General features: G+C 43.3%; 1 protein-coding gene across 7 annotated transcripts in view; it reads right to left on the bottom strand.

Annotated features, from left to right (window-relative positions):
- LOC122557057 (sodium- and chloride-dependent neutral and basic amino acid transporter B(0+)-like) overlaps positions 1-21,245 on the bottom strand; it is a 60,224-nt gene that overhangs the window by 12,333 nt on the left and 26,646 nt on the right. For 5 of the 7 annotated variants that reach the window (XM_043704307.1, XM_043704310.1, XM_043704312.1 and 2 more), the window contains 8 exons: positions 20,630-20,770; positions 18,066-18,294; positions 17,508-17,633; positions 13,967-14,085; positions 11,656-11,755; positions 10,184-10,293; positions 9,908-10,078; positions 3,382-3,860 (listed from right to left, as the gene is read on the bottom strand). In XM_043704307.1, the coding sequence (XP_043560242.1) occupies positions 3,723-3,860; positions 9,908-10,078; positions 10,184-10,293; positions 11,656-11,755; positions 13,967-14,085; positions 17,508-17,633; positions 18,066-18,294; positions 20,630-20,770 (1,134 nt within the window). In that variant the 3' untranslated portion in view covers positions 3,382-3,722. Of the gene's footprint in view, positions 1-3,381; positions 3,861-9,907; positions 10,079-10,183; positions 10,294-11,655; positions 11,756-13,966; positions 14,086-17,507; positions 17,634-18,065; positions 18,295-20,629; positions 20,771-21,245 lie in introns of those variants that run through there. The other 2 variants (XM_043704308.1, XM_043704309.1) reach the window with 2 other exon arrangements.

Raw genomic sequence — 21,245 nt, 5'->3', positions numbered from 1 at the left:
GCATTCCCTTTGCCTCAATCCCCTTAAACATCTCTGACACGGCAGAGTGGGGCTAAACCCAGACAGATCCCCTGAAGTTACCACACCGGCCACGCCCAACTATGGGGGACAACAGCCCAGCCCGCTGGAAGTTGACAGGGTAACGCCTGGACAAATTTAAAGGGTGGCTTTACCTGGCCTACAACCTCTCCCATGAGCCCCCAGCCCTGACCATTGCTGACACTGACACACACAGGCCACCTGCGGGATCCATCTGTTTAAAAAGCACACAGCCATCCAGATGGGAGGCTGGCTGGAGCCGGTGCACTGGCTCCCTCCTCCTAACTCCCGCAGCACGCTGATCCGCTGCAGAAGGCAGCATTTAAAACCTACAGGTCCTCAGTAGGACCAGCCAGAACACCACCTTCCTCACCATGTGGACAGGGACCCAGACCCGTCATCTCCAGACCTACAATGGCATCTATTTTATCTGTGGCCGCAAAGTCCATGCCTGGTTGCCAGTATCCTGAACTGGGTGCTGTTATGTCAGGTAGGCCATACCATTCATGTATCACTCCAAGTCCCCTCCCTTCCCAAAGCCCATGACCCGCAGCAGACGAGCCCTTACTGCTATTGAGGCAGCTCTCTACCTGATGTTACCCCACTCTACAACCCTACGGTTACAGGTAGAAGCCCACAAACTCGCCGCTACACTAGAAGAGGTGGCAAACTGCATAGCAGACGCACTCGCCCAGCTGAATATGGAGGCTGTTGCCATCTGTACTGTGGTTCTCCAGAACAGGATGGCCCTGGACTACCTGCTCGCTGTGAAAGGGGGCACATGTGCCCTCATTGGTGCTGACTGCTGCACTTACATTCCTGACTCCAGTGAAAACATCACAGATCTGGCCCAACATATCCGGCAGGCAGCTTCTGTCCTGCATGACCTATGGGATGGGGCACAGCCCTACTGCAGGGACTGATAGCCCTCATTGCTATCATTACTTGCCTTATAGTGCTAGCCATGGCCATTCAACTGTGCTGCTCACGTCTATGTGCAATCCTGCTACCCTCTGCCCCCATCACCACTCAGCTAGCATAAATCCACTGGGACACATCCCTGCCCCTAGGATAGCCTCTGCTGGGCCAGATTCAGACACTGAGAGCTACCTGTCCAATACGGAGCCCCCCTCCACTAGAAAATCCCCCTCGCTCTGGCTACATTGCCACCTACTCGTCCCTCCCCTAAGCAAAAAAAAGGGGAATTGTGGGAAAAGATTTGCTAACCCACAATAGGCCCACAAAAGCAAATTGGCCAAATTGTACCAGGACACCCAGAATTCCTGAGCAGCTCATGAACTGGGTCAGACGGCACGCAGACAATGGAATACGCTTTCAAGCTCAAATGGACATGACAAGAGGTTCAGAGTCCTAAGGCAGTTTCACAACCCAGCAACAGCAAAGCCACACAAAGAGCAGGACAGACAGACAGGCACCACAGGACAATGGAAGCACCTCACCACTTCAGAAAAGACTTTAACACCGACCTGGGAAGATAAATGGAACCATGATACTGTCAGGGTGTTGCATTGTGTGAAGGAACAGGACATTCATCCGATAAACTGTTTTCCAATTAGCATCCTTGCAACTAAATTACTCCATTTCCAGAAACATTGTAGTTTCCCATTTCTTAATCAGTGTCATTGTGCAGCATTACTATAAAACTGGTCTAATCCTCAGCTCTGGGAGGAGAAATCAAATTCGCTGTGCAGACTGTCAGTTCTGTGTCAGCTAGTCTGTTTTCTCCTCCAGCGATATCGCTTGCAATAAACTGTTTCAATTTCACTTCGAGCTGTGTTTTGTGGTCTCTAACCTACTGGGCAAATTTCTCCGACAGGGTTGGATGTGTAAAAGGATCAATCATCTATGGTGAAGAGGTGGTGGCTAGTGAAAAAAAACTGGAAAATGTGGAAACAGTGTAAAGTCTCAGAAATATCATGAATTTAACTGGGAAGGGGCTGAACAAGAGGGGAGAGATACAGTCAACAGTGACGAAGTTGACTAAGTATTCCTGAAGAAGGGCTTATGCCCGAAACGTCGATTCTCCTGCTCCTTGGATGCTGCCTGACCTGCTGCGCTTTTCCAGCAACACATTTTCAGCTCTGATCTCCACCATCTGCAGCCCTCACTTTCTCTCAAGTTGACTAAGTAAGTCAACTTACTATAACTAAACAAATAATTTCAGTGCAACAGACTGAAACTATGAGTCCTCTTTGTGGATTTTGGGAAGGAGGTAGAAGTGGGCTGTGCAGGGTTGAGGTGGAAAACTGTTGAGGTGAGATCTCCAGAGGAGATGAGACCAGTGATAGTCCTGGAAACTATTGCCTGCTGTTCATGGGGATAGGAGATAGATAGTTACAAGATAGATTGTTGCTTTTAGCCTCTCTGTAGGCACAATGAGTCTTGTTGCTGGACCAAGCTCAGACAGCAGGAATTTGAGATCCCTTTCATTTGATATTTTGCAGAATGCTCACACAATGGCAGGTGAAGGATTCTACAAGTGAGCCTTGCAGCCACCTCCCCCTGCAGTTCATTGGTAAACGCTTTGGGAACTTTGGCCAAGTTGTAAACCATTTGATCTAAAGAGCCCACGCACAAATCAATAAAAAGGCAGTAGACAGAAGCAGAAAACTGGTGAATGAAAAGTTGGCTTTCTATTGCCAACCAGGACTTACTTGCTTCCAAAAGGGAATTAGATTAGATTAGATTACATTACAGTGTGGAAACAGGCCCTTCAGCCCAACAAGTCCACACCGACCCGCCGAAGCGAAACCCACCCATACCCCTACATTTACCCCTTACCTAACACTACGGGCAATTTAGCATGGCCAATTCACCTGACCCTGCACATCTTTGGACTGTGGGAGGAAACCGGAGCACCCGGAGGAAACCCATGCAGATACGGGGAGAACGTGCAAACTCCACACAGTCAGTCGCCTGAGGCGGGAATTGAACCTGGGTCTCTGGCGCTGTGAGGCAGCAGTGCTAACCACCGTGCCGCCCACTTACCTGATGTGGCAATGCTTCTATTAACTCCCACAGAAGAAGAAACTGGGAGTCGATATCATAATATTAAAGAATCTATCAGACACTTATAACATAAAAATTACACACAAACATTAGATTTCTCGCATCTGAGTATTAAGGCTCATATTAAGCTGGTTACAACAGAGGATCAACAAACAGCTGGCTTCAAAAGATGATGCTTCAAGTGATGCTGAGAAAAGATGGAGTTTGAAACTGTTACACCTTCAGGTCACATGCCACAATGCAAAGGTGATATCCTGAGAAAGTCTCTTCGTATACTGACATAATTATGACCATGAGATAGGACACAATATGTTGCATACTTGCTCAATATTTATTAGAGTATTGATTATACAGTAAACTATTTACTCTACAGGGGAAACATCAGAAAAACCAAGAGTTGGCATATCTGTGAACCAGGAGAAAGTGAGGACTGCAGATGCTGGAGATTAGAGCTTAAAAATGTGTTGCTGGAAAAGCGCAGCAGGTCAGGCAGCAAAGGAACAGGAGAATCGACGTTTCGGACATAAGCCCTTCTTCAGGAATATCTGTGAACCAGCCAAGCTGCTTATTCTTCTGCAGAACATGAAAGAGGATGTACATCATAACAGTGGCGGTTTTTCAAAACCATTATTTATAAATTTTCTCTAAGATGATTACATCTCTGTTGTAATATGACATTGTGCGTAGTTTAGGACTTCTGTAGAATTGGACCTATTTCTATATCTCTCCCCTTTGTGTTGTTTTAAGTACGGACCCCAGTCGGAAGCTGATGCGCAAGCAGCAGAAATTTTCTGTGAAAGCAAAAGTAAAATGTTTAATCATTCCTGCCTGATTTTTACCCATCATTAATACCCAACTACAGCAAAACCTGATTCTAATCGGTTTTCAACCATGTCAAATTGTAAATGGGATTCAATTTACCTTAATACTTAATAACGGGGGAGAAATCTCACTCAGGGAGTTATAGAGCATTTGTTATAAACCAGAAGTATAGATTAGTTTGGACTGTTTGAACTAATTTGCCATCCTTACTAAAACCAAAACATAGATTCAAACTAGAAGCTTGATCATAGAGAGACAGAAAAACAGTACTGCAATTTCCAAAAGTATATAAACTATATTGAGCATAGGAGCAAGTGTGAAGAAGGATGCAGTAAAACTCATAGCCTATAATTAACTCATAATGTTAGTGAGCTGCAAGCACACATTGGTTCATGAGATCATGCTAATGGAGCCTGACTCAAACAAGGTCAGGCGTGGGTTTTTAACATTCCTGATTAACAAGTAGTTATGAAGAGTAGAGTAAGAATAAAGGGAGGGGACAGTGTCAGTGTTGATTAAGAACAACACTGTAGTTCTGAAGAGCTACACTGGTCGCAAAATATTCAATCTGTTTCTCTCTTCACAGATGCTGCCTGAGTTCCTCCAGCATTCTCTTTACTTTTTTTCTAAGCATTCTGCAGCTGTTTTACTCTGCTATTCTTTTGGCTAGTGGGGTGTTAACACCGCATTCTCTTTACTTGTTTCAAATTTTCCAGCATCTGCAGTATTTTACTTTTATTGGGTGTGCCATGTGGTTCTGGGACCTCATATTTCCAGAATCTTCTGATTTAAGGAATACAGTTAGAAAAAGATAAGAGTGTTGGGAGTTCCAGTTTCAGACCTAGAAAGGAAATTGCTGGAAAAAGTTTAAGAAGTGCAACAAAATTGGAATTGTAATATTAGGCAAATTTAATTTCCTCAATGTAGATAAAGAAAAACATGTTTCTGATTATAACAGAGGAGCAAAATTTCTCATGTGTGTACAGAGTAGTTTCTTGATCAATATGTCACCAGTCTAACTTGGAATGAAGCTATATTGAATTTAGTTCAAGAAAATGAATCAGTTCAGGTAATTGTTTGAGTTACTATCAGGGATCAAAGAGCTAACAATGACTGCAATGTAATTTAGTTTCCAGAAATTATCAAATGCTACACTGAAAATATTAAGGGCAAAAATGTTCCATGAGCGATCATTTCAGTGATTTAAAAAGGGACCTAGCACAAGTAGATGAAAAAAAAAGGTGATTGTCGGGTTAATGCTGGATTAGATAGAATCTTGATTGGCGTGGCTCTCAAAAGTTATAGGAACAAGAAACTGATGTTGACTCTACAGTGATGATCTTATCAAATGACAGAATAGACTCAAGAGACGGAATGGGCAACTCCTGCTCCTAATTTATATGGTTGAATATTCATAAAGACATCACGCATCGATGTAGCATTCAGAAAAGAAACAATTCACGTACAAAGAATGTTCCTTTGAAGGGAAAAGATAAATCATTCAAAGCTTATGCACCATGAAGAAGCACAAAGATAAATTATGATCAGACAAATAAATGAAGCTTGTGTTAAATGTCAGGAGGTAGTCTCAGTTAATAATGCAGACAATTATAATGACTATTTGACAGAACTGAATTTAATATCAGAGGAGAAGAGCAGTTATGAGAGAAGATTAACAACAAACAATAAATTGAAATTGAAAGCATTTTAAAAACATATAGGATGGGATTTTCATTCCCAGGTCAGGATCTGACATGAGTTGAAAAATGTGGCGCTGGAAAAGGACAGCAGTTCATTCCTGACAAAGGGCTTATGCCCAAAACATTGATCCTCCTGCTCCTTGGATGCTGCCTGACCTGCTGTGCTTTTCCAGCACAACGCGTTTAAATTCTGACTCTCCAGCATCTGCAGTCCTCACTTTCTCCCTGGATCTGACATGGGGATTACACCCAAACCCTAACCCCTTGTGGGGTGTCTTTGGCACAGCCACATCAATGCTTAACAAGCTTCTGAATTCATGAGCAGAGAGGGAGCTCATCATCCCACCAAGGGTGGCACGGTGGCTCAACAGTTAGCACTGCTGCCTCACAGCGCCAGGGACCTGGGTTCGATTCCAGCCTCGGGTGACTGACTTTGTGGAGTTTGCGTGGGTTTCCTCTGGGTGCTCTGGTTACCTCCCACAGTCCAAAGATGTGCAGGTCAGGTGAATTGGCCATGCTAAATTACCCATAGTGTTAGGTGCATTAGTCAGGGGTAAATATAGGGTAGGGGAATGGGTCTGGGTGGGTTACTCTTTGGAGGGTCAGTGTGGACCTTTTGGGCCGAAGGGCCAGTTTCCATGCCATAGGGAACCTAATCACCACAGATAGGGGCTATGGGGTGTTGAAAAGGTGGTCCTGAAACCAATAGGATGCTTTTGAGACTGACACATAATAGACCTACTTACTGATGTGGGATGGGCTAATTCCCCATGCAGGGAGACAGAGAGAGGTGCCTCAATACTGAGACACACTCTGCAGAAAAGGTCAGATTCGAAAGATGGCCATAGGTGGCTTATAAAAGTGTGTGGAGGGCCATACTCCTTAAGAGAGATAGTGGCCACAACTTTGACACAGAAATACTGCGGGTCCAGAGGAAGAAGTCACACAGGATTTTTTTATGGCCCCATCTGCCTTATCTATCATGCCTAAATCAGAAGAACTGTGTATAGTGCTGGTTACCATAGTTACGTAGAGATATTAATGCACTGGAATCAGTTCAGAGAAGGCTCACGAGACTAATACTGGATTGAGTGGCTTGCCTCATGAGGAAAAGATAGAGCAGGTGAATGTGGAAAAGATGTTTCCCCGTCGTGGAAAAATCTCGAACTTATGGGGCACAGTTTAAAAATAAGGGGTCACTCATTTATAACCTGTTAAAACATTTTTCTCTCTCTCAAAGCATGAAGTGTCTTTGGAATTCCTTTCCTCAGAAAGCAGTAGGTACAGAATCATTCAGTATTTTTAAAGTAAAGAGGGATAGATTCTTGATGACCAAGTAGAAGAAAGATATTGGCGATATGCAGGAATGTAGACTTGTGGGTAAATTCAGATCAACTAGAATCTTATTGAATGCTGCAGCAAGACTGAGGGGCTGACTGGCTTGTTTTTGCTTCTTGTTCTTATGTTCAGAAGCACTTTGATGCTTAAATACTAATAGCGTTTCTAACTTTTCTCCGTCCAGTTCTGGACTGCAGTGGCTGAGGATGCAGGTTAAGGCAATGAAGAAGCTGTATAGATTAAGCAGGAAGACACAGTGGTTATAGAATCTGTCCCCTTCCTGATCCTGTGCACTGCAACTGATCCCGGAGCTCCTGTCGTCCCAGCAGAGATCACTAGTCCCAATGGAGTGGCTGGGTCCGATCGGTTGTTGGACATCTCATTAAAACAGTTCTTTGAGTTAGGGCCCCTTCACCTGCAAAGGCCCAGAAGCCATGATAGATGCCTGATGTCTGATAAATATTGAACTTTATTGAGGTTTTCAGAAATAGTCTAGGGTGACTGGACAGTTAATCTCTCACCTGGTAATATTATTGACATGTTCGAAAAACAGAGGGAGATTGGCCACTGCCGGATTCTTGGACAATGGAATTACTTGTTAGTAATTAGTTCGACATTGTTCTGTCACTTCATTATTGATGTAGAATAAAAAGCCATTGGCTAACAATTTAAAGGGGAAATGAAAAGAAGCCTTTTATTGACTCAGACAGTTTTCAGGATCGGTAACACTCTGCCTGAAAAAGACAGTGTAAACTGATTCCATAAATAATTTTATGAATAAGGCATTTGAAAATAGGGAACTTTTATGGACAAGTGAAAGAATTGAATTTGCCCTTCGCCACCTGACAAATCAATTTACATCCAACAATGTACCCTTCAAGTGCAGCTACAGGAGTTCTGTAGGAGAAAATCTGTTGATGGAGGGACGCATACTGACTGGGATAACATGGAGAGATCCTGCTGTTCTTCAAAGTAGGTTTATGGGCTCTTTCCTGTAGATTTCAAATGTCAAGCTTCAGAGTGTTTCAGTGCAGAAGGATCTGGGTGTCAAAGTGCATAAATCACAGAAAGCTAATATGCAAGTACGGCAGGTAATAAAAAGGCAATTGGAATTTTGGCATTTATTGTTAAAGGAATAGAGTAGAGATGTAATGCTGCTACTGTACAGAACATTGAGTCTACATACAATGTTGGTCCTCTTGAGAGGGGATAGAGATGTATTGGAGGTAGTTCAGAAGAAATTCATCAGGGGCGGCATAGCGGCTCAGTGGTTAGCACTGCTGCCTCACAGCGTCAGGGACCCCGGTTCGTTTCCAGACTCAAGTGACTGTCTGTGTGGAGTTTGCACATTCTCCCCGTGTCTGCGTGGGTTTCCTCTGGGTTTTCCGGTTTCCTCCACAATCCATAGATGTGCAGGTTAGGTGGATTGGCCAGGCTAAATTGCCCGTAGTGTTCAGGGATGTTGGATGCATCAGTCAGGGGTAAATGTAGAGTAATAAGGTAAATGGATGGGTCTGGGTGAGGTATTCTTCGGAGGATAAGTGTGGACTTATTGGGTCAAATGGCCTTTTTCCACACTGTATAGAGATTCTTTGAAAAACCCCTCACACTTCTATGAAATTAATTGCAGAGATAAAGGTGAGCAGTTTAAGCCAACATTCTCAGGAGCTTAGAAGAACAAGAGGAAATCTAATGGAGGTACAGGAGATGCTGAAGGGGATTGACAAAGTAGACAGAGAACATGTTTCTTCATGTAGGGCAAATCTAAAATGCAAGGTCATAGACTTAGGATATGGGGTTACAAATTTAAAACAGAGATGAGGAGAAGTTATTTCTCCCGAAAGGTCATGAATTTGTGGAATTCACTTCCCTGGAGATGTCGGGATGTTGAGTGAATCTAAGAGGAGATAGACATTTTTAAGTAGTAACAGGTTGATGGGTTAGGGACAGTGGGCAGGAAAGTGGACTTGAGGCTGAAATGAGATCAGCCATGATCATATTAAATGGTGGAGCAGACTCAAGGTGCTGAACTGCCTACTCCTGATGCTAATTCTTATGTTCTTATGCTCGAGCCTCATTTAGATCCTTTCCTCTAAAAGGTGATAGCTTTAACAATGTAGCATGCAAGGAGAGTGCCAACTTTGATTTTGGTGAGCATGTCATGAAATCTTACTCAAACACATAACTTCCTGACTCCAGGCAGGAGTGTTTCCAACTGACCATTGCTGACTCATGCACTCGCAAAAAAAAAATGTCCTCTAAAGTAAGCAGGAATGCTGTCTGAAGGAGCAAGCCTATGTCACTGGGTTGAATGGTGTTCTTCTGACTTCAATTAGTTCAAAAAAATCATTGCCATTTTCCAAGTTATGATGTGGAGGAGCCGGTGTTGGACTCATTTCCATTCTAAATTGGCCCCCACCTTTGGCAGGTGATCAACTTGGAAGATGTTAAAAATCACACGACACCAGGTTATAGTCCAACAGGTTTACTTGGAATCACTAGCTTTCAAAGCGCTGTTTCTTCATCAGGTGGTTGTCCTGCTAGGTGATTCTAAATAAACCAGTTGGACTATACCATGGTGTTGTATGATTTTTAACATCTTTCAAGTTGATCATCTGCCAAAGGTGGGGATCAATTTAGAATGAAAATGAGGAGACGTATCTTCAGCCATAGAGTGGTGGGCCTGTGGAATTCATTGCCATGGAGTGCAGTGGAGGCTGGACGTTAAATTTCTTCAAGGCAGAGATTGATGAATTCTTGATCTCGCAAGGAATTAAGAGCTACAGGCAGAGTGTGGGTAAGTGGATTCGAAATGCCCATCAGCCAAGATTGAATGGCGGAGTGGACTCGATGGGCCAAAAGGCCTTACTTCAACTCCTATGTCTTACAGTCTTATGGTCTTAAACTGTGGTAGAGTGGGGAAATTTACAAAAATTTTGCCCATGAACTTTCAAAGATATCAAGATATTTCCTCTTACCTGACACAAAGTGGAGCCCTCAGCTTGAACAACTCTAACTATGGCGATAATGGGAATCCACATTGTACAGAAAATGGTTATGCACCAACCCAGCACTACTGCCCAGTCAGGATATTCAACAGGTCCGTATGTTGGTGGGCCAAATGTGACTAAGGACCAGAGCAATGTTGCCTAAAATGAAACAAACACACGAAACTATATCAGAAATATGATAAAATAGATTATCTGTTCAAAGATAATTTTCCAATTAAATCATCAGATGTGACATCTCCTTACTGCCAGCACACACGGAGTGACAAAAAACCAACAGATTCTCCACCACAGCCAGAAGAGCCAGTTCTTTTCCCCAATCATCATCTCAATGTCCTTGATGAATCTGTTCAGCCCTGTAAACAACAAGACAGCAGAGAGACAATCATCCATTTTGTCCTGTCTTCGGGGCAGTTAGGGGTGAAGATACATTAAAAAAACCTATTCAGACATGCACCAGATCTCACCGGGAGCTTCATAGACCCAGAGGGTGGGGACACTTTGACTGCCACCACTTAGAGTAACATCTCCATCAGCAATTAACAGGAAATTGGCTGCAATGAAACTTACCCCCAACAATAAGCAACACTACCTCACAGCAAATAGAGAGGTCACAGGGTGACTGATGGAGAAGACTCTGCCATTCTCAGATCACTGAAACCAGCTGGGAGAAAATCTTTGAAGTGAGCACTTGAATTCCTACTTCACAGATACGTAGAAAATAGAAAGTTCATGCCATTCAGCCCTTTGAGTCTCTGCTGTCATTCAATATGAACATGACTCATCATCCAACTCAAAACCCTGTTCCCACTTTCTCCCCATACCCTTTGATCCCTTAAGCCCTAGGAACTGTATATAATTTCTTATTGAAAACATTCAATGCGTTGGCCTCAACTGCTTTCTGTGATTAAGGAGGCTGGTTAGTTCATTTGGCTGGTTTGGAATACAGAACACCACCAAACAGTGTGGGTTCAATTCCTGTACCAGCTGAGGTTACCCTAAAGATCCCATTTCCCCAACCTCATCTTTCACATGAAGTGAGTTGGCCCTCAGGTTAAATTCACCGCCAGTCATTTCTCTCTGTAAAATCACAGTCCTCCAGGACTATATTGGATTTAGGTACATGGTGGATTTTCACAGGCTTACCATTTTCTTAGTGAAGAGATTTTTCATAGAATGATAGAATCGTTATAGTGTGGAAGTAGGCCCATCAAGTCCACACGGACCCTCAGAACAGCATCCCAAACACCTCCCCCCTTCCCTATCTCTAACGATTTCCCATGGCTAATTCACCGACCCTGCACACCCTTGAACACGATGGGCAATTTAGCATGGTCAATCCACACAACCTGCACATCTTGGAGACAGAAAACTAGAGCAGCTGGAGGAAACATACAGACACAGGGGAACGTGCAAACTCCGCACAGACAGTTGCCCGAGGACGAAATCAAACCCAGGTCCCTGGCTCTGTGAGGTAGTAGTGCTAAACACAGTCAGCACGCTGCCCCTCAGCTCATTCTCATCCCTTTTTGCTTTATTTGACAGTATTTGGGATCACCATTAGCTTTTTAATCCCAGATTACTTTACTCAATGCAAGTTGAACATCTGCCATATTGATATAGTCCAGAGCCACTCAATTCACATGTCTTAATACCGCTGAATGTCCATGTAAATATTTCTTACAGTGCAATAATTTTATTTCAGTGTTTTCACTTACCATAGATCCAGCTCAGACCGATGACCTCCAGCAGAGCAGCTGTCAGAATACCCCATCCAGCAGTGAAATGATCAATTAACTTGATCCAGTAAATTCCTGCCTGGAAGGTAAAGGTACTGCATATCAGATTATAACCCCTCCAATCAAAATAAGCCCAGCTTGTGCCAGAAGGCGTGCTCTCAGTTCTTTTTTAAAATTCACTCAGGAATGTGGGCATCACTGGCTAGGCCAGCATTTATTGCCCATCCCTAATTGCCCAGAGGGCAGTTAAGAGTCAACCACATCACTGTGGGTCTGGAGTCACATATAGACCAGACCAGTTGAAGATGGCAGATTCCCTTCCCTGAAGGACATTAGTGCGTCAGATGGGTTTTCCGGCAATTGGCAATGGTCCTCAGTAGATTCCTAATTCCATTTTTTTTAATTTAATTCAAATTCACTATCTGATGTGGTGGGATGCAAACCATGTTCCCCACAAAAGCTGAGTTTCAGGATTAATAATTTAGCAGCACAATAGTACTAAGCTGTTGAGGGAAGCCTATGTAAAACAGATGAGGAGGAATTTCTTCTCTCAGGGGGGTTGTAGTCTTTGGAACTTCTTGCCACAGAAAGCTGCAGGAGCAGAGTTCTTGTGTATATTTGTGGAAGCCATTTTCTTGGCTATGGCTTCCCTCCGGGTCAAGGAACCATTTTGTTTATGTGCCCCTCACCCCAGAACAATTTACCCGGCCTGTTAGCTGTGGCTGTCCCATATGCCCCTCACGCAGCCTATCTGTTCAAGGTGACACATCTTGCCTGCTCAGTGTTTCTCCACTGTGATGTATTGCTAGGGCAAGTAGCTTAGATGCTCAAGCGTGCTTAGCCCCATCAATTAGTTTACGATGTTTTGCCAAAGTGTGTGGTGCTTCTAATTAAGGACATTTGTTACATCATGTTAGGTGATAACTTTCATTCCTGTTCACTTGTGGAATGTGTAGCATCTTTTAGGGCTGACCTAGAGAGCTGACCCCTTATTCGGTACCTCCTCAGGCCATCCTGACACCTTGTAATTAATGGTCAGCCTGTGCCTCAGCCTAGGTCTTGTTTCTGATATTCCCTGTAACTTTCTGCTGTACTTTGGAGTTTGACCAAGCCACTGTTAGGACACAGTTGGTCTCCCCATGATGCACCATGTGTTAAATTAGTCAATGTTCAAGATCTGCCTCTCGAGACTTTCTTCAACAATATTTAAGGGTAAAATAGATAGATTCTTGGAGAAAGTGAGGACTGCAGATGCTGGAGATCAGAGTCAAAAAGTGTGGTGCTGGAAAAGCGCAGCAGGTCAGGCAGCATTCGAGGAGCATAAGCTCTTCATCAAGAATGTCTTCATGCTTGACCCATCGACTCTCCTGCTCCTCAGATGCTGCCTGACTGGCTGTGCTTTTCCAACACCATAGACAGATTTGTGATCAGTAGGGAAATCAAAGGTTATGGGGAAAGGGTAGGAGGGTGAATATGAGGAGTGTCAGATCAGCCATGGTCTTAGTAAATGGCGGAGGGGACTCTACTCCTGTTCCTATTTCTTATGGACAAATTCTACACATAAACATCACTGTCCATGCATTGAAGAATTTCCTGACGTACCCCAATTGTAGGTTATGGCCATAGATTTCTGCTCAGAGTGGTGACCATTACCAACTGAGTCAAGCTAACACTGAGGTGGAAACTTGATAAAGTGGTCATCTTTGCACCCAAAAGAGATTTCAAACAATATCCTGTTCATTTAGCATGTGTCAAAAAAAACCCATCTGGCTTAACAATGCCCTTCAGGGAAGACAATCTGCTGTGCTCACTTGGTCTGGTCTACATGTGACTCCAGACCCACAGTGATGTGGTTGGCTTTTAACTGTCCTCTGGGCAATTAGAGATAGTCAATAAATACTGGCCTGGCCGGCAATGTCCACATTCCTGGAGTGAATTTAAAAAATAATGAGAGCACACCCTCTGGCACCAGACTTGACTTATTTTGACAGCCCATAATAAACTGAGGCCCATTCTTGCCAAGGCTGTTAATTCAGAGTTGAGGAAGAGTCAGTTAGCCCCACTGCATAATATTAAGCAAATCATAGCATCCCTACAGTGTGGAAACAAGCCATTAGGCCCAACAAGTCCACACCAACCCTCCAAAGAGTAACCCACCCAAATTCGAAGGAAAATAAACACTTGAACAAAGGTTCTATTTTTTATTAACTCCTGTGCAATCCCTGCTTTTGCAGAGTAATGACCAGAACTACTTGTGGAAAGGTAGCACAGTATTAAATGAACGACATACCTGAGTTACACATTCAAGGCCAAAGCAATAAAACAACAACCAAACGACAGTTATCAGATAAAGGCGCTTTGGTCGTAGAAACGTAGGGAACTGGTCCACCAGGGCTGTCATGATTGTTTCTGATAAATAAAGAGTGAAATGTAATCAGTAACTAATTAACAATTCTCACAGTTACTGAGCACCTGCCAAGAGATTGATTGAAGTTCTGCAGTCCAGAGAACAGGGGAGGTCAGATTCTTCTATTCATGTGTACACGCTCTGGAACATTGCAGCAATCTGGGTGGATTGTTAGCCCCTTACAAAATTACAAAGCAGAATATTAGCACACAGCTTTCTTTCACTTAAACATCAGGAGGAGTAATTTGACTAAGTGACCCTGCTGGATAGCTCGATAACTGCAGTGTCTACTCATGCTCTAGCCTTGAAAAATCCTTTTGCTGCTAGCTTTCCGGAGAGGTTGGTGCTGTTGTACCATAGAAGAGAGAAGACAATGGGTGGCACGGGTGGCTCAGTGGTTAGCACTGCGGCCTCTCAGCACCAGGGTCCAAGGTTCGATTCCGGCCTCGGGCGACTTTCCGTGTGGAGTTTGCACATTCTCCCCGTGTCTGCGTGGGTTTCCTCCCACAGTCTAAAGATGTGCAGGTCAGGTGAATTGGCCATGCTAAATTACCCGTAGTGTTATTAGTCTCATTAGTCAAAGGGAAATGGGTCTGGGTGGGTTACTCTTCGGAGGGTCGGTGTGGACTTGTTAGGCCGTAGGGATTCTATGACTGATAGAAGTCTGCATAAGTTGTCGATGGCCTTATGCACTACACAGTGATCTCTCTCAGATTCTTAACAAAGTCAAGAAATCCAGGGCAGTAGACACAGAGACCAAAGGTGGTAGTACTGGTTAAAATGGCCATAAGAATTATTCTGGGCCTTTACACTGGAGTTTGGAATACAAGTAAGAAATGATGTTGAATTGCTTTAGGCCACAGCTGGAAAATGTGTTGTGGCAATTCCACTGTCAGTAAGATCATTGAGCCAATGAAAAATGGCATAGAGATATCAATCAGATCCTGAAATTCAAGGCCTAAGGTTGGGAAGAAAGGCGAAAATATTTTGAAACTTCTTCATAAGAATAGGAACAATGCAAAGGCAGATTTCAAAATAATAACCGGTAAATTGTGAAAGAATGTAGCCGTGGTTGTTAACATGAGGATATTAACAGAGAATTTTCACTGAGAGATTGAAGGTCAGTCACGTTAGAGGGAATTTTTTTGCTGTAAGCGGTGCCAAGAAAGTGATTGGGGGTCACTGAAAAAAGGAAATTTGTTCAATGGTTGGAAAGGACAAAGTTTAAAAGGAAATGTGCATACAGGCAATAGGTTATCTAGCGGTGACTCCTGAAGCATGTAATTTCTATGTATAAGTCACCCATCACTCAGTGAGGCAGGTTGACTGGGACTCCGGCAAAATCTCTTGGGGAGCAGGGAGGCAAGAACAAGTCAGAGACCCTCTGAGAAGTAACTTCCTCATTTGGTACCCAGTCCCCACTCCAAACCTAGCTCTGTGGGAGCAGGAAATTTCCACCATGGAGTGGGATTCTCAATGGGATGAAGTCAGATGTCAACTGCTAAACAAGCTCTCCCTGGCACAACTGGAATGGGCTGAATGGTTACTTCTGCCATACAATTGTAATGACTGAACATTCCACCATTTGGATTGGAACTGCCGAGTGTTGAGATGCCACAGAAGTCATCAGCAAATTTGAAAGGTCGAATGTGAGATTTGTTATCAGTGACATTTATAGGGAAAACGCAGTGACGGTGTCGAGGAAAAGGAACAAAAAAGGCAGAATTCAACCCACAGACTCCCGATAGAGGCAGCACCAACTGAGATGTAAGCAAAACAAAATCTTCCAGATTATAGGTAGATGGTGCATTAAGATAATGGGTAGACAATTCTAGGAAAGAAACATTACACATTTATCACAAACATTACGAAGAATTATTCTTCAGCCTTGTAATAAATCAGAGACCTTATGGTGTCGAAAATTGCTGCTGCCACACATGTTGAACTGAGAGTAGGTGAATGCACAATCATTATGGCTGATTGTGTTTTGTGCTCATTCAGCACTGGGGTGTGTTGCTACCATGTTGATCAAAGTTCCTAGTTAGGTGTTCAGGACCCTGTCTGAAACTGCCATTAACCTCTTTGATGAGGGAAACACAGCTTCATTGCTGTTTGAAGCCTCATTTACACAACAAGATGCTGAGTGACCACAGAATGATCCAAACAGGCTGGAGTAATATTTGTGGACACTTAGAAATCAACTAGTGCTCATTACAGGGGCAACAAGTAATTGTTTCTCAATTGATAAGATCCATTTTAAAAAAAAATCAAACTTAACGGGAACTGTAGGTGCAGGATTGCAAATTCTGCTCTCATTGGTTTCTCATTCTCCCAGAACTAGGAGGCTCCCTCTGTGTCTAAAATGGGTGCAGAGAATAATAAAATGGTAATAAATAAACAAGCTTGGAGATTAATTTCCCACTGTGCCAGAATTGACCCTTTTAGGAATGGCACAGTGGCTCAGCGGTTAGCACTGCTGCTTCACAGCACCAGGACCCTGAATTCAACTCTAGCCTCAGGCGACTGTCTGTGTGAACTTCCTCTGTGGCTGTACAGGACATTGGTTAGGCCACTGCTGGAAAATTGCGTGCAATTCTGGTCTCCTTCCTATCGGAAAGATGTTGTGAAACTTGAAAGGGTTCAGAAAAGATTTACAAGGATGTTGCCAGGGTTGGAGGATTTGAGCTACAGGGAGAGGCTGAACAGGCTGGGGCTGTTTTCCCAGGAGCATCGGAGGCTGAGGGGTGACCTTATAGAGGTTTACAAAATTATGAGGGGCATGGATAGGGTAAATAGACAAAGTCTTTTCCCTGGGGTCAGGGGAGTTCAGAACTAGAGGGCATAGGTTTAGGGTGAGAGGGGAAAGATATAAAAGAAACCTAAGGGGCAACTTTTCCATACAGAGGGTGATATGGAATGAGCTGCCAGAGGATGTGGTGGAGGCTGGTACAATTGCAATATTTAAGAGGCATTTGGATGGGTATATGAATAGGAAGGGTTTGGAGGGATATGGGCCGCGTGTTGGCAAGTGGGACTAGATTGGGTTGGGATTTCTGGTCGGTATGGACGGGTTGGACTGAAGGGTCTGTTTCCATGCTGTACATCTCTATGACCCTGTGTGCAGGTTAGGTGAACCGGCCATGCTAAGTTGCCCATAGTGTTCAGGGATATGTAGGTTAGTTGCATTCATTAGGGGAAATGTAGAGTAATAGAGTAGTGGGAGGGGTCTGGGTGAATTACTCTTCGGAGGGTCGGTGTGGACTTGTTGGGCCAAAAGATCTGTTTCCATACTGTAGGGATGCTATGATCCTAAGATATGTATATAATAGGCAACACTCCAATCAGGCACAATACCATTTCTCCATTCATATAACTTCCTTCTATAAAAGTGAAAAAGAGTTCAATTAAATAATATCTCACTTACCTAAAGCTGCAAACAGAGTATCAACTCCCAGAGTGACCAGCATGAAGAAAAATAATGTAGACCATAAAGGTGCCCATGGCAACTGGGCAAGGGCCTCTGGGTAGACAATGAAAGCCAATCCAAAACCTATAGAGCAGAGAGAATTAAAGCTTCCACAAAAGGTGTCTTTTTCTCTGCAAGATACAGGAACATCTTGGATTGGCATGGTGGCTCAGTGGTTGGCACTGCTGCTTCACCGTGCCAGGGACCCGGGTTCGATTCCAGCCTTGGGCGACTGTCTGTGTGGAGTTTGCACATCCAGTGTCTGTATGATTTGGAGTTGCTGGTGTTGGACTGGGTGTACAAAGTTAAAAATCACACAACATCAGGTTATAGTCCAACAGGTTTAATTGGAAGCACACTAGCTTTCGGAGGGACGCTCCTTCGTCAGGGTAGGGGAATGGGTCTGGTTGGCTTACTGTTCGGAGGGTTGGTGTGGACTTGTTGGCCGAAGGGCCTGTTTCCACACTGTAGGGAATTCTTTAAAAAAAAACACAATAAATTTATTTCTGCATGTACCTGACTGTGCAACGTCTGAAACAGGCTTATCTTGCAGATGAGCCATGTGTCCAAGGATGGAGAAGATGGCAAAGCCAGAAAATATGCTTGTAGCAGAATTAACAATGCAGACAATGATGGTATCTCTGTAGCAGTTGTTGTGGAACTTGTTGTAGGATGAAAGTGTTATTAAGCCCCCCCAACTGATTGATGTTGAATAAAAAATCTGTATTGCGGCATCTTTCCAGACCTGGTAAAGAGAAGTGACAATTAGTCAGCAATAGAAGATTTCAACAGGCACCATGCCATGCTTTTGTGTGTCCTCTTATATGTCACAGAGTTAGAATTAAATGACTCTCAACTAGGGTTGGTACATACTTTTAACTGAAATTTACATTGTTTAACAGGCAACCATTTAGAAACAAGAATCAAATGGCATGGGTAATAAGTTGCAGATGACACCAAAATTGGTGGTAGTGTGGACAGTGAAGGAAATTATCTAAGGTTACAAAGGGCGAATCAGATGGGCGAATGGGCTGAGGAGTGGTAGATGGAGTTTAAGTTGGATAAATGTGAGGGATAGCATTTTGGTAAAACAAACAAGGGCAGGACTTATATAGTTCATGGCAGGGCTCTGGGTAGTCTAGATGTGTGTAAAGATTTGTAGCTCGGGTGCCAGTTGCAGTTGTTGTGGGTATGTTCGCCGAGCTGGGAACTTGGTCTGCAGGCATTTTGTCCCCTTTCTAGGTGACATTGTCAGTGCTGTGGAGTCTCCTGTGAAGTGCTGCTGTATTGTGTCAGTTGGAATGTATTTGGTTTCGCTCCCGCTGGTTCTGGTTGTTTGTTGCAGTGGCCGGTATATCGGGTCTCGGTCAATGTGTTTATTGATGGAGTCTGTGGATGAGTGCCATGCTTCTAGGACTCCTCTGGCTGTCCTCGGTTTGGCTTGTTGTGTTGTCCCAGTCAAATTTGTGATCCTGGGTAGTGCTGTTGACCCAGGGGATTCTGTGAAACTTGCATCACAGGTAGACAGGTGGTTAAAGGGAATTTAGCAAACTTCCCTTCATTGTTCAGAACTGTGTACAGTTCTGGTCACCCTACTATAGGAAGAGTATTATTAAATTGGAGACGGTTCAGAATAGATTTAAGAGTGTGTTGCCGGAACCAAAGGGCTTGAGATATATAGATAGGATGGGACATTTTTCACTAGAGCATAGGAGGTTGATGGGTAATCTTAAATAGGTTTATATCATCATGAAGGGCATAGATAAGGTGAATAGCAATGGTCTTTTTCCTAAAGTGAGGGAGTTCAAAACTAGGGAGCATATTTTTTTTTTTTAAGGTGAGAGGAGAAAGATTTAAAAGGAACCTGAGGGGCAGATTTTTTTTCTTTTATAGAGGGTAGTTTGTATGTGGAATGAACTGCCACAAGAAGTGGTAGATACAGGTACAGTTACAACATTTAAAAGGCACTTGGACAAGAACTTGAATAGAAAAGGTTTAGAGGGATATGGGCTAGACGCAGGTATGTGGGACTGGTTTAGTTTGGGAAACTTGGCTGGCATAGGGTCTGTTTCCATACTGTATGACTATAAATGCAGTTTCTTGGACATACACAATATGAATATTTAGGGTAAAAAGAGACACATTGTTAAAGCTTTTTGTGTTGCACACTCAGGAGAAAATTGCAAGACTGTCAAATGTCAGAGAACACCAGGTTACACTGCATAAGATGCTGGTTGGTTGGCAAGTGGAATCCAATTGGTAGAAATAATGCCACAAACAACTTAACAGGGAATAATAAACTAATTGAGGTTCTATTTAAGTTTGAACCAAACTACTATGATTGATGAAAATTGGTGCAATGCGGAAGGCACCAGTGTATGTTTTTAATAAGTGGAAAATCTCTGTACATTGCTTCCTTGGCAACTAAATAGAAGCTTCAGTAATGGTGCATTCCCCGTGGCAACACTTTGGCCATTCAGAGTTGACTTGTCTGGTTTGAATTGCTTTTGCATGCATTCTCAATGGCAATATCTTTTAGAAAAAGAGTCAATCTGTATCTACGATCCATGTCATGTAAATTGTTGTTCCCTTTGTGATTTGGTATTCTTGTGATTCTGCCCTGATTGTGTGTAAGAACAAACATTTTGATCTTTTCAGCAAATCTCAACTATGAAAAAGCAAAAACAACACAGCTAATGCATATCATGAACCTTTGGCATTGTTTCTGTTCCCACCTTGCCCAATCCCACCCTCCACCATCAAGCTGGGTGATTCAATTCTAGCTCATTGTATCTTATCACATCTTATTCCATTTTAATCCTTTCTATCTGCTACTTGCCTGAAAGCCAAACATCAGAAATTAAACAGCCCAGTCTTATCCCAAGGAGTGAAGTGTAACTTTCTCGCAGTTCCCTGAACCAAACATGATTGATTAAAAGCTGACCAATAACTAACAAACCCAAAGCAATGCCCAGGCCTTTAACGTTTTGCCTCAGACATCCTGGAGATAAATAAATAGGAACCTGAATCTGTTTGTCAGAAATTTACAGATAACTTCCATGGATTCCTATCATATTTACCTCAGCATCAGCCAGTCTAGAGAAATCTGACTGGCTTCCAATGTAGAATTCGATTCCTTTATGGGCTCCCTCCAGGGTAACCCCGCGGATCAGGAGTGCAGTCAGAACCACATAAGGGAATGTTGCAGTGAAATAAACCACCTGAATGTGGAGAGTTCCAGGTTAGATTTCTCTGTGTCGCTTGTATAATATTGGCAATATTGGATGGCAGAATAATAATACCAAGGAATGATCCAAAAGACAATTGGGACAATAATAACTATGTAATGTCCATATTTAACACTAGGCTGTGCATTGTAACTGCATTTAAGGAGCACCTTCGAGTTATTTATGTCTCCCATTCAGCTAAGTTTAAACATTAAAATGGAATATGATGAAGAACAGATGGCACAGTGGCTCAGTGGCTAACATTGCTGCCTCACAGCAGCAGGGACCCGGGTTCGATTCCAGCCTCAGGTAACTGTCTGTGTGGAGTTTGCACATTCTCCCCATGTCTGTGTGGGTTTCCTCTGGTTGATCCAGTTCCTCCCATAGTCAAAACATGTGCAGGTTAGGTGGATTGACCATGCTAAATTGTCCACAGTGTTCAGGGATATGTAGAGTAGGTGCATTAATC

Source organism: Chiloscyllium plagiosum, chromosome 15 (assembly GCF_004010195.1).
Source record: "Chiloscyllium plagiosum isolate BGI_BamShark_2017 chromosome 15, ASM401019v2, whole genome shotgun sequence".
In the NCBI taxonomy this organism is placed as follows: domain Eukaryota; kingdom Metazoa; phylum Chordata; class Chondrichthyes; order Orectolobiformes; family Hemiscylliidae; genus Chiloscyllium; species Chiloscyllium plagiosum.
This window is presented reverse-complemented; position numbering and strand designations above follow the sequence as displayed.